The sequence below is a fragment of the Hyla sarda genome, chromosome 7 (assembly GCF_029499605.1).
Source record: "Hyla sarda isolate aHylSar1 chromosome 7, aHylSar1.hap1, whole genome shotgun sequence".
Classification (NCBI taxonomy): domain Eukaryota; kingdom Metazoa; phylum Chordata; class Amphibia; order Anura; family Hylidae; genus Hyla; species Hyla sarda.
Genome location: NC_079195.1, coordinates 221,812,054 through 221,825,680, shown reverse-complemented (window position 1 = coordinate 221,825,680; position 13,627 = coordinate 221,812,054). Strand labels below are relative to the sequence as shown.

General features: G+C 47.4%; 1 protein-coding gene and 1 long non-coding RNA gene across 4 annotated transcripts in view; one reads left to right on the top strand and one right to left on the bottom strand.

Annotated features, from left to right (window-relative positions):
- The window catches only part of SERBP1 (SERPINE1 mRNA binding protein 1), a 30,309-nt gene extending 17,326 nt beyond the window's left edge, over positions 1–12,983 (bottom strand). The window contains exons 1-6 of one of the 3 annotated variants that reach the window (XM_056532781.1): positions 12,562–12,983; positions 5,588–5,780; positions 4,872–5,021; positions 4,685–4,771; positions 1,451–1,525; positions 102–279 (exon numbers count right to left, since the gene is read on the bottom strand). In XM_056532781.1, the coding sequence (XP_056388756.1) occupies positions 102–279; positions 1,451–1,525; positions 4,685–4,771; positions 4,872–5,021; positions 5,588–5,780; positions 12,562–12,832 (954 nt within the window). In that variant the 5' untranslated portion in view covers positions 12,833–12,983. The remainder of the gene's footprint in view (positions 1–101; positions 280–1,450; positions 1,526–4,684; positions 4,772–4,871; positions 5,022–5,587; positions 5,781–12,561) is intronic. The other 2 variants (XM_056532782.1, XM_056532783.1) reach the window with 2 other exon arrangements.
- A 110-nt stretch (positions 12,984–13,093) lies between these two features.
- The window catches only part of LOC130283380 (uncharacterized), a 34,353-nt gene continuing 33,819 nt past the window's right edge, over positions 13,094–13,627 (top strand). Inside the window, exon 1 of the long non-coding RNA XR_008846676.1 lies at positions 13,094–13,231. This is a non-coding gene — a long non-coding RNA (uncharacterized LOC130283380). The remainder of the gene's footprint in view (positions 13,232–13,627) is intronic.

Below are 13,627 nucleotides of genomic sequence, written 5' to 3'. Positions count from 1 at the left end.
GTATAATACATCATTACTGCTCTGTAACAGTACAAGGTACTACGTAGCAAGCAATAAGGAGGAGGTAAACCTATGAAATGATTTAAGGATAATGCACTTACCTCTTCACTCTTAGCCTTGTGGAGGACGAAGCCCTTCTTCCATTGGCCGTCAGCGCCTTCGTTTGGTTTCCGGATGTTGAACTCAACTTTTGCGCGCTCTTTGTCTTGCATGGCCTTCCATTCGTCCAGGGTCATTTCCTTGGGTCCCTCTTCCTTCACCTCCTCAACCTCATTCTCCCTGAAATAGAAGAAAAAAAAGGCATTTATCACGGGATCTTTTATCAAGCGTCTTCCCGATACCTAACCAGAACATAAGACCACCAGCTGGTGATCCGCAAACGTCTATACCGCAAAAACGGTGTCATGTGAGGATAAGGGCTTGTTCACACTATGGAGTTCCCACAAGGATATTCCGCCAAGGACAGCGAGCAACAAATGCTGTTCACCACAGTGTAGTGCCTGGACTAAAGCAGAATCTCATTAAAGGGGTACTCCGGTGGGGAAATTTTTTTTTTTTAATATCAACTGGTGCCAGAAAGTTAAACAGATTTGCAAATGACTTCTATTAAAAAAATCTTTACCCTTCCTGTACTTTTTAGCAGCTGTATGCTACAGAGGAAATTCTTCTCTCTTTGAATTTCTTTTTTGTCTTGTCCACAGTGCTCTCTGCTGACACCTCTGTCCGTGTCAGGAACTGTCCAGAGCAGCATTGGTTTGCAATGGGGATTTCCTCCTGCTCTGGACAGTTCCTGACACGGACAGAGGTGTCAGCAGAGAGCACTGTGGACAAGACAAAAAAAGAAATTCAAAAAGAAAAGAATTTCCTCTGTAGCATACAGCTGCTAAAAAGTCCTGGAAGGGTTAAGATTTTTTTTAATTCAAGTAATTTACAAATCTGTTTAACTTTCTGGCACCAGTTGATTTATAAAAAAAAACAAACAAAAAAATTTTAAAAAATAAATAAAAAAAAGTACCCCTTTAAGATTAACAGATTTTCCCAATGTACAACCGTGCCCAGCAACCCCCCATGTGAAGAGAAATCTTACAAGGGAACACCGCGCTAAATCAATACAGTGGTCCCTTCATTCTAAAAATCAGTGGGGGTCCAAGAGTGGTCCCCACCATAAAGTGATTGCAAATCCCAGAGCAGTGTTTCCCAACAAGAGTGTCTCCAGCTGGTGCAAAACTACAACTCCCAGCATGCCCGGACAGCCTATGGCTGTCCGGGCTTGCTGGGAGTTGTAGTTTTGCAACAGCTGGAGGCATACTGGTTGGGAAACGCAGGAATAAGGCTGTGCAGGCATGCTGGGAGTTGTAGTTTTGCAACAGCTGGAGGCACGCTGCTTGGGAACCACTGTCCAGGAAAGATACCACCACATGCAAGTATTTTACGCTATTCTAACACTCACTTGTTCTCAGAGTCGGCGGTGGGTTGTTCTTCGGTTTCAGGCGTCTCCTCGGTCGCAGTTGACTGGTCCAGTTCGCTGAAAATTAAGTACAATGAGGAAAGAGACTGTATTTTCTGATTTTTGACAGAACTAATATCACATCAATTTTGATTTGTTTCTAAAATAAGAGAATTTTCCTGTTACTGTAACGAGAACGAATTCGCTTTGGAGGTGAAACTGTAAATTATACGTCTCACTTCTGCCTCACCTACGTCAGTAATAAAACATTGGCACTTGAACATCCGCTCTAATGGATAGGTGCATCTAGTCTTATGTAAGAGCAGGGTATAGCCTAAATTATATGGGCCCCTATTAAATCCAGTCTTCCTAAATCATAGGTATGAAAGATTACTATTTAATTTGATGCCACTGTCTAGTTTTGACTACAAGGAAATCCTACTGCAGTACAAGCTTCTTCCCTCTCCTGGGAGACTGTATTCCACTCTGAAAACCAGCTCAGATTTGTCCTGTGTCTGCAAGACAAGCTATACAAGTTTATGGAGGGGGAGGAGGGAGCTCAAGACAAGCTATACAAGTCTATGGAGGAGGGAGCTCAAGACAAGCAATACAAGTCTATGGGGGGGGGGGGGGGAGAAGGGAGCTCAAGACAAATAATACAAGTCTATGGAGGGGAGCTCAAGACAAGCAATACAAGTCTATGGAGGGGGAGAGCTCAAGACAAGCTATACAAGTCTATGGAGGTGGAGGAGGGAGCTCAAGACAAGCAACACAAGTCTATTAAGGGGGACAGAGCCCAAGACAAGCAACACAAGTCTATGAAGGGGGGACGGACCTCAGGACAAGCAATGCAAGTCTATGAAGGGGGACGGAGCTCAAGACAAGCAATACAAGTCTATGAAGGGGGACGGAGCTCAAGACAAGCTACACAAGTCTATGAAGGGGGGAGCTCAAGACAAGCTACACAATACTATGAAGGGGGGAGCTCAAGACAAGCACTACAATTCTATGAAGGGGGACGAAGCGCAAGACAAGCAATACAAGTCTATGGAGAAGGGAGCTCAAGACAAGCAATACAAGTCTATGGAGAGGGGAGCTCAAGACAAGCAATACAAGTCTATGGAGAGGGAAGCTCAAGACAAGCAATACAAGTCTATGAAGGGGGAGGAGGGAGCTCAAGACAAGCAATACAAGTCTATGAAGGGGAGCTCAAGACAAGCAATACAAGTCTATGAAGGGGGACGGAGCTCAAGACAAGCAAAACAACTCTATGAAGAGGGGAGCTCAAGACAACCTATACAGGGGGAGGAGGGAGTTCAAGATAAGCCAATACAAGTCTATGGCAGCAGGGTGGAGGAAGTTCAAAATAAGCAATACAAGTCTATGGAGGAGGAAGCGCAAGACAAGCAATACAAGTATATGAGGGGGGAGGAGGGAACTCCACTTAACAGCTCTAGGAGACCTGCAAATTATATATGGAGCCTGCAGAGCAGAAATCTGCTAAAAAAAAAAAAAAAATACCATATACAAGTTATAAAATTGGCAGAAATAGTGCTGCTCCTCATTTAAACATACAGAGCAGCTTATCCTGAAAAGTCACCTGAAATGACAGGTATGCTTTCATGCTTGCACTTTATGATGGAGCAGGCTAGCAAAGATTATTTGCAAAGACCAGAAAAGCACTTAAATCCCTTAATCCATGACAGTTATTTTCGTCATGGGGCAATTACATTTCTTGAACCTGTGGAGGGTGGCGTTCACACCCGCATTTGTATTTTCTGCCTGTTTCCGTTCTGGCATCAGAAAAACGGAAATAAACAGATAAATAAATGCAATCGTTTAAGTTTTTTTTTTTTGAATGCACATGGGGCATGCAAAACTTTTATTCCCCATTCAAAAATGTTACACACAAGCATATTATATAAAGTACAAACTGCTTCACCTAAAAGGATGCAGAAGGCAAAATTAAGAGGAGGGACATATGGAAACTACGGCAGGCGGCTTATCTTGTCTACTACAGTGGTCCCTCAAGTTACAATATTAATTGGTTCTGGGACGACCATTGTATGTTGAAACCATTGTATGTTGAGACCAGAACTCTATGGAAACCTGGTAATTGGTTCTAAAGGCACCAAAATGTCATCCAAAAATAGAAAAAAAGTGTGAGGATTAAAGATAAATAAGTAAATAACTAATATAGATAAAGCTGGGAGCTGTAAATCACTGTCTATGTCAGTGTTTCCAAAGCAGGGAGCCTCCAGCTGTTGCAAAACTACAACTCCCAGCATGCCCGGACAGCCAAAGGCTGTCCGGGCATGCTGGGAGTTGTAGTTTTGCAACAGCTGGGGCCACCCTGCTTGGGAAACACTGGTCTATGTAGAGGACAGGATCTTCTTCAGGGTCCTGTACAGTACACAGTGTCCCAAAAAAGTAATTGAGTTGCCCTCACCTGGTGTCCAAAGGAGCAACTAACCCTGATATAGGTAAAGTGTACAGAACATGTAATACCAGACACCAGTCAGTGCATGCGCTTCAGTAATACAGGAGTTTTACCAGTGAATGCCCATTTTGATTGGGCGGTTCTTCCAGCCATTGACACGTTTCACAGATCTGGACTGTCTGTACATTGTATGTTGAGTCTGGTTTCAACTTACAATGGTCCAGAAAAGACCATTGTATGTTGAAACTATTGTATGTTGAGGCCATTGTAAGTTGAGGGATCACTGTACTAGCAACGTTCTGCTTTTGTTTACGGCCCACCCTTGCTTATCAGTGACACCGTTCAGAGCTTAGGATGAAGACCATGCAGAATTACATAGAGAAAAGTGACACTAGCACATGCAGGCCGCTACGGGCTAAGTCTGAAGACCATATGAGCAGTATTGACAATTGCATTTAAAGCCGTTTTAAAGGTGGTATCCAGGGATAGAAAACAGAGCTAATTTCTTCCAAAACCAGTCCCTGATTATAACCTGGCTCCATTCACCTCAACAGAACTGAACTACAATACCGCACACGACCCAAAGACAGAGGTGGTGGAGTTTTTTTAAAGAAATTGACTGCGTTTCGATCCCTGGATAACCTTTAAACTTGTCTTTTAAAACTATATAGCACTTAGAGATTTTTAAGAAAAAAAAAAGGCAAAAAAAGGCAAAACACCCCATGTGATGTCTATCTGACGTGTCCGTCACCATCACAACCCAATCCCCACCATTTCCAACAAAGATCCCAACCAACCTCAGTTCATCCTTTACAGTTCCCCAGTTGTGGGATCCGCTGCCGCCCCTCTTGTCCTCATGTTTCGGGCCACTGAAATGTGAAGAACTAACCAAAATGAGTTATATGGTCAGTGGGGACGAAAGCTTATTGGGAAAACACAATAATCAACAAAAGTAAAGTTTAAAAAAAAATAAAAGCTACTTACGCTCGGTCGCTGCCACTGTGTCTGTCAAATTCACGTTTGCCACGGGAGTCAAAGCCATCGCCCCTGCCAATACCGCGTCCACGGCCGCCGCGCCCGCCTCTTCCGCCGGGGCCGCCGCGACCACGAGGTGGCCTCTCTCCTCCGAGGGGCCTGCGAAACGGGATGAAAGATCACAAGCGATGAGCATATTAAATACTAACACAAGTTCTATGTTGTAAAGAGCAATAATAGGTGAAAATGTGGTACATAGGTTAAAAATAGTCCAAAAATAAAAACAAAAATTCTCTCTCTATATCTATCTAGCATTTAAAAGGACCGTCCCCTTCTGAGATTTCTCCTGCACTCCTGACCACCTACTTGTGCTAAAAAAAAACAGCAGCCAGCCCTGGTGGGCATCCTAGACCCCGAAAGTGATTCCACATCTTAAAATGCCAACACTAACAGATGCAAAACCCCTTAGATGCTTTAGACCAGTCTTTCCCAACCTGTGTGCCTCCAGCTGCTGCAAAACCACAACTCCCAGCATGCCCGGACAGCCAAAGGCTGTCCGGGCATGCTGGTAGTTGTGGTTTTGCAACAGCTGGAGGCACCCCGGTTGGTAAACACTGCTCTAAAGAAGCTGACGTTAATGGATAAGTTGCTAGTATATTAAGTATTTGTGTTATGCACCTATTATAAAATTACCTGCAAGGTGAAAATGATGCTGCAGCATTTACCTGTCCACAGAGAATTCCCCTGCTTCACCCTTCTCTTCGGCCGGCTTGTCAAAGCGTCGTTCACGGGGTGGCCGCCTCTCGACGGGTCTTCTGTCGGTGGGCTTCCCTTCGCCCTGTGGGGCCTGTGAGGACTGCTGCTGCTGCTGGGGCGGCTGCTGTTGCTGGTCGGGCCTTCTGCCAACTCTTCTGATCCCTGTCACACACACAAACACCGTGTCAACAACTGATCAGCGGCACAGGGGACGAATGGGGGCAGGGAGTGCAGGCTTTATACAAGGACTGTGGCAATGGGAAGAGAGAATCAAGAGATCCAATATATAAGATTACATATATATATATATATATATATATATATATATATATATATATATATATAAAATAAAATGTATAATCTTATATATACACAGAGGCTACAGAGGGTGCCACTCCCCCGAAATAGCAAAGAAAAAGGGACACGTTTTGATCAAAAAGTGCACTAAGAGCCTCCATTTTTTTGACCAGGAGTGCGGCTGCAACCTTCTTTTTTATACATTTATTTTTTTACCCCTCTCCCTTTCTTTAATGGATCATGTTTTCAGTGGTGGAGATTTTATATATATATATATATATATATATATATATATATATATATATATATATATATATATATATAAAAATTATATATATTTAAAATCTAAATCTTAAAGAAATTTTTATATATATTTCTATATATTTGTTTAATTTAAAAGGGTAATCCAGGACTGGGGGGGGGGGGGGGAACATAAACAATAACAAAAAAACAAAACACAACCATAGCCTCTTTCAAAAACAGCGCCAGCCTTATCCTCAGGTTGTGTGAGGTATTGCAGCTTAATTCCAATAAAGTGAATGGAGATTTGTAATACTATTTACAAGTGTGGAGTAGGGATCGACCAATATCGTTTTTTTAGGGCCGAAACCGATAATCGGTGCAGGTTAAGGCCAATAGCCGATAACTTATACCGATATTCCGGTATAAGTTATCGGCTATTTAAATCCCCCGCGACACCGCTGCAGATCATTGATTTAAAGCGGGCACTTTAAATCAATGAACTGTAGCGGCTTTTGCGGTGCCATAGACCGCCGCCGCCCGCTTCTCTCCTCCTCCCTGTCCGGGGGTCCTGAGTCCTATCCTCGCGACCGCACCGCACGCCCTGGCCCCATTGCCTCCCCCATCCCCGGTTTTATAATTACCTGTTCCCGGGGTCCGCGCGACTTCTGGCTCCGGTGGCGTCCTCCTGAGCCGTCACTGTGCGCACTGACTGTGACGTTGCGTCACTCGTCATTGCGCACAGCGTAACACAGGACGCAGCAGGAGCCAGAAGTAGCGCGGACCCCGGGAACAGGTAATTATAAAACCGGGGATGGGGGAGGCAAAGGGGCCGGGGCGGTGGGGCAGTGTGTTATTGGATTATTGGCAAGGTAATTGCCGATACAGATAACGCCCAAAATCGTGATTATCGGCCGATAAGATCGGCCAAGCCGATAATCGGTCGATCCCTAGTGTGGAGCAGTTATTTTTTTTTACATAAAAAGAAAACACAAACTTTTATTTATAAGTATCCGAACGGAAGGCGGTCCAGACCGATGGAAACAGGGGGTCCCCCTTGTCCTCCAAGTGAAAGGAACCGCAATAGGGCATATGCCCTGCCGCTCCATTCACTTATCGGGGCGCCTCCAGCTGTTGCAAAACAACAATTCCCAAGTGGGGCATGCTGGGAGTTGTAGTTTTGCAACAGCTGCAGGCACCCTGGTTGGTAAACACTGTCAGTGTGAGAACAGGGTGGCAGCACACATGCACTACCACCGCTCCATTCTGGAGATAAGTGACACCCAGTGGAGATTTGTGGGAGGTCCCAGGGGTCAGATCCCACCCGTGGTGATAAATGATTATCTGGAGATAACAACAGACCATTAAACTTCCAAAAGTCTTCTGTATTTTTATTTATTTTTTATTATTTGTTTTTTTTTTAAAAATGCATTTTTTTTTAAAAAGTTAAAAAAAATATATATTTTTTTTTTTTTTTAAATCCTATACACGAATCCACCCCTCTGAGAATATTTCAAGGTGTTTCCTGCCATTCTCCAAGAGGGATTATCTGACAATGAAACTACGCCAAGCGCAACATTAACTATGGCAATAAAAACTGCGTTCCTGTACTATTAAATGATCACTTTCCTCCCTGACCTCTCTGCCGGTGCACATGTTTCGGTGTAGGGTTACACGCCGCATTCAGCCGTACACACCCTGACTACAGTTACAGGAGGGCTCTGGACAGGATAAGGTCACCGGCGGTGGTGCAGCCGCCCGTGATTGACAGCGCGTTCTGGGCCTGAGAATAACCATTGCTGCTGCCGCTGAACTGGCAGTGACAGCAGCTGCTGGAGCCAATAAAGCGCTGCACACGGAGGATCGGCCATACCGAGCCAATTATAACTCGGGAACACGTCGCGCATAAGAGGGTAATAAGCTGATAGGTATAATGCAGGCGGCCAAATTATTACCTTAAAAGAAAAAAAAAAATTTAATATATATTAAATTATATTTGGGTGCGGTCACAAAACGCCGACCTGTGCACTAGACGCGCCGCGAGCTGAACAATGGCTTCCACACCCAGCAAGCGCTGACAGGGGCAACTAACACTGTACAAACCTGCGGTGACTGTATGTACGGGGGTGAACATGTGACGTCTCCCAATGTGTGACATGGAGCATTGGTTGCCCTTTTCCCAATCATTGTGCCTCCAGCTGTTGCAAAACTACAACTCCCAGCATGCCCGGACAGCCGTTGGCTGTCCGGGCATGCTGGGAGTTGTAGTTTTGCAACAGCTGGAGGCACAATGATTGGGAAACACTGATCTCGGGGTTCAAAAAGTTAGAATTAGAGCTATTTTCTTCATAAAACAGCAACCCCGCCTGACCTCAGGCCATGTGTGGTATTGCAGCTCAGTTCCATTGAAGTGAATGGAGCCAAGGTGGAATATTACACGCAACCTGAGGACAGGGGTGGCATTGTTTTTGAAAGAAATTAGCTTTGTTTTTCTTTTGCTGGATAACCCCTTTGTGCGCCAGTTTTGCAAAGCATCTACCATTTCCCTTCCCCTTGGCAGTAGTATAGTCCAATAACTTTATTTTTAGTGTTGTCTGCAATACTTGTCATCATGCTAACCACATCATCTTAGGGGGCTTGGTAAGCTCTAATGCGGGTGACGCCTATAGAACAGTGTTTGAAATCCACGGTGCCTCCAGCTGTTGCAAAACTCCAACACTCTGGAGTTGTGGTCGGGCAACCGCCGGAGGCACCCTGGTCGGGCAACCGCCGGAGGCACCCTGGTCGGGCAACCGCCGGAGGCACCCTGGTCGGGCAACCGCCGGAGGCACCCTGGTCGGGCAACCGCCGGAGGCACCCTGGTCGGGCAACCGCCGGAGGCACCCTGGTCGGGCAACCGCCGGAGGCACCCTGGTCGGGCAACCGCCGGAGGCACCCTGGTCGGGCAACCGCCGGAGGCACCCTGGTCGGGCAACCGCCGGAGGCACCCTGGTCGGGCAACCGCCGGGGGCACCCTGGTCGGGCAACCGCCGGGGGCACCCTGGTCGGGCAACCGCCGGGGGCACCCTGGTCGGGCAACCGCCGGGGGCACCCTGGTCGGGCAACCGCCGGGGGCACCCTGGTCGGGCAACCGCCGGGGGCACCCTGGTCGGGCAACCTGGATGAAAATCAAACAGATCGCCAGGTAAACCATAATTAGTACACAAAGGGGTTACCTGGCACAAAAGTTTATTATGGTTGGGGCAAAGTCACTCAACATGGCCTTGGGATTCCCTGTGTGCATTTTCTGGGGTATACGTTTTTTTTTTTTTACGGTATTAGGGGGATCCATTTTCTGTGTTGTAGTTTTGATATTAATTTTGTGGAATTTTTTATTTATTTTTCGTTTGATTAATAAAGTAAATTCTTTGGATTAATTTGAGTATATTAATCGTGGTGACATATGTAGGTATGTATACAAGTCGCTTAACATGTATGACTCCGATACGATGGTCATGTCAAGTCGGGAAACACTGTAGCAACGCTAAACCGCGCCAAACTACAGACCTGTACGTGTGACCAAGGCAGGACAGAACAGCAGAAATATCACCTTCTGTCCGTAAGTCAATGGAGATCGTAGGACATTACACATGATATCGTGGACCTCCAGCTGTTGCTAAATTACAACTCCCAGCATGCCAGGAAAGCCAACCGCACGTCTGAGCATGATGGGAGTTGTAGTAACAGCTAGAAGTGGACCAGATGAGATGCCCTCTCCCCGACATCTATTAGGAGGACCCAATTCACATTAGACCAGTGGTCTTCAACCTGCGGACCTCCATATGTTGCAAAACCACAACTCCCAGCATGCACGGACAGCCGTTGGCTGTCCGTGCATGCTGGGAGTTGTCGTTTTGCAACATCTGGAGGTCCGCAGGTTGAAGACCATTGCATTAGATAGTTGAACAAAAATCAGTGGGTTTGGCCAACTTCTCATATTGTACAATGGCCAACAAGGCTTGTGATGAACTTTGACCCCCCAAAATGTTATGGACATCGACACTGTCGTGTCACATGTCAAACTTTTTATTCCAAAAATTTTCTTCCACAGAAGTTTATAACTGCATAAAGGAAAAAAAATGCACAAGGTAAACTGGTTCCCTACACGTGCAGTCTTACTGGTGCATGCTGGGAACTGTGGAGTACACAGCATACCAGTATAAATGGGTCGTCCCATCTGTCACAGAGAGGGGGAGGGGAGTCACCTGTTCAGGAAACCCCACTGGGAGCTGGAGCCCTTTTGGTCTGGGTGTAAGGATTACAATGAAATACGTCACCAAAAAGGTCTTCTCTCCTACACAGACAGATGGGCCTACATGATCAGCTGACCAGGCATTTATGGACGCTGATCACAGGATTGGGGCATAACGCGCTGATCGGTGGTGGTGGTGGGGGGTTTTGACTACTGAGAATGGAGATCAACTGACCCCACCCCCGAGTGACCCCCACCATTTATTCTCTATGGGACGGCCATATACCGATCTCTGCAATGATCGGACGTCCCATAGACCGTGGAACGGCGGTCAACCATTTTTACTGTGGGCAACTGATGCCAGTTCTTTTGATATTTGGGGTTCCCAGCGGTCGGACCCCCAATGATCAGCTAGTTATCCCCCTTCTTGTGTATAAGGGATAGAGGGACCGTCCAATTGGGAAAACACTAAAGGTCACATGACACATCGTGGCTTCCGTACAGCCACTTTAAATGAATCCTACATTTATCAGGTTAGGATCAGTCGAGACCCCCTAAAATCCAGAGAAGAACGCCCGATTATCTGATTCTGACAGGGGGCCCGATCACAGGTCCTCAATCATTCCCCATTAGAGTAAATAGGGAGATAGGAAAACCCATAATGTTTACATCGGGAAACCCCTTGTGCCTGAAGTTAGAACCGCCCACAATGGAGGCCACAGGAAGTGGCGGACAAAGTGTGCTATAGTGTTACCCCATGGGGTTCACCAGTCACTTTTCGGAGGCGCCATTACACAGGATTTGCAGTTGACATCCTGCCGACACCGCATGACCCAACAAGTCGGTACGGGTGGAGTGACGCCGACTTATGCCTGTCACCCCTACCCTGTGGCTCTCAAGCTGGTGCAAAACTACAACTCCCAGCATGCCTAATCATCTGGCTTTTAGATCAGTGTCCCCCAACCTGTTAAAGTCTACAAGTCCCATCACACCTGCATTGGCCAACCTGTAAAAAAAAAAGCTACAACCCCCAGCATGTCTGTGTCCCCGGTCTCTTAAGTCTGCATCGATAACCAAGACTCCCAGCACGCCTCTCTATTTACCAAGTGGTCTCCAAACTGTGCAAAACTACAACTCCCAGCATGCCTGATCCGCTGGCCTTCCAGATCAGTGTTCCCCACTCTATGCAAAACTACAACTCCCAGCATGCCTGTGTTTGCCAACCTGTGCAAAACTCCAACATGTCTTTGTCCCTGATCTCTTAAATCTGTATTTGCTAACCTGTGCGAGACTACAACTCCCAGCATGCCTGATCCTATATAAAGACTACAATTCCCAGCATGCCTGATCCTATATAAAGACTACAATTCCCAGCATGCCTGATCCTATATAAACACTACAACTCCCAGCATACCTAACGTTCTGGACCTTTAGATCAGCGTTGCCTATCCGTGCCCAACATGCCAGTGTTCCCCAAACTTTGCAAAACTACAACTCCAAGCATATCAGTCTCTCGCCTTAGCTCTGCATTCGCTAACCTGTGCACGACTACAACTCCCAGCATGGCTGATCCTCTGGTCTGCAGCTTCTGATCCTCTTAGATCAGCATTCCCTACCTGTGTCTAACTAAAACTATTAGCATGCTCGATCCTCCACAAAGTGTGCCTCCAGCTGCTGCAAGAACTACAACTCCCAGCATGCCCGGACAGCCGAAGGCTGTCCGAGCATGCTGGGAGTTGTAGTTCTTGAAGCAGCTGCAGGCAAACACTGCTCTAGATCACTGTTTCCCAGGAGACATGATACGTTTTTAATTTACCTACTAACGTTTTTTTGATTTGTTATGTTTATTTTTTTTAATTCGCTACAAATGTAACAAACTCCGATCGACCGTTAAATCCGTTGGGGAGTTAAATCCCCCGCAGCACGTGCTCCGGGGCCGTGTTGTGACACCCTCCCTCCTGACACCACGTGGTGCGCCATCTCCCGCCATACACCCCCCTCCTCCTCCTACCCTTCCCCTTCTGCAGATTCGGGGTGACAGCACCACGTGCAGGACGCCCGTCCGGGTCACTCTCACCCTCATACAGCCCTGAGCCTCCCCCCCTCCACCCAGGGGCCCCATACACATGCGCAGGAGCCCGGGCCTTCCGCAGAGGCCTATGTCCCCCGGTTTACCTTCCTTCTTCAGGGCCACAGGGGGCGCCACCTCCTCCTTCTTCTCGGGCAGCGGGTTCCTGCGGTCTTTCTGCGACTCCTTCTTGGGCTGCTTGGCGGCCTGGGCCGCGGTCTTGGCCGCTCCTTGGGCCCCGGGCGCCCCCGCTCCCTCCTTCTTCTTGTTCTCCGTCGCCGCCTTCAGAACCTCGAACGGGTCCGATTCGTCGTCGAATAACTGGTCGAAACGATTGGTAACGACGCAGCCGAAGCCTTCCTGCAGGTGTCCGGGCATGATGGCCCCTAGAGAGGTGGATGTCCTCCGATTCTACGAGGCCTGGAGCGCGGAGCTCGCTTGCTAGTGAAGCCAAAAGATGGCTGGGAAAGAGGCTGTCTTCTCTTCCGGCGCGGTAGACATCCGGGACCTCTGCGCCCGGTGCAGCTTGGGAGTTGTGGTCCCGCGAGCTCCTCCTTCCGTTGTGCGGCCTCGTGCGCGCGGACTACAAGTCCCGAGATGCACCGCGCGTCCGTATTGTCCAGGCCTCCCCTCCTCCCTCCCTGTGTGTGTGTTGCGCTTTCTTGACAGCAAAACACACACGCACGTTAGTGACAGCGGCGTCATGTCAGCGATAGGGAAGCGGCAACACAACCTCTCCTCCTCCTATAGGCGGCGTCGAACGACACCTCAATCAAGGTCAAATAATTTGATTCCTCCCCCCCCCCCCCAGAACTGTAAATGGTAAAGTCCATAACAACAACCAATATGGCCAATCACGGTGATCGATAACCAGAGACAAACATATTTCTTTAAAAAATAGCGCCACACTTGTCCTCAGGTTGTGTGTGGTATTACAGCTCAGTTCCATTAAAGGAGTTCTGTAGTGAAATATCACTTATCCCCTATCCAAAGGACAGAAAAGTTATAGATCGCGGGGGTCAGAGCGCTGGGACCCGCAAAATCTCCTGAAGGTGGCCCTGGCAGTTGGCTGGAATCCTATAGAGCAGTGTTTCCCAACCAGGGTGCCTCCAGCAGTTGCAAAACTACTACTACGAGCATGCCCAGACAGCCAAAGGCCAGTGTTTTCCAACA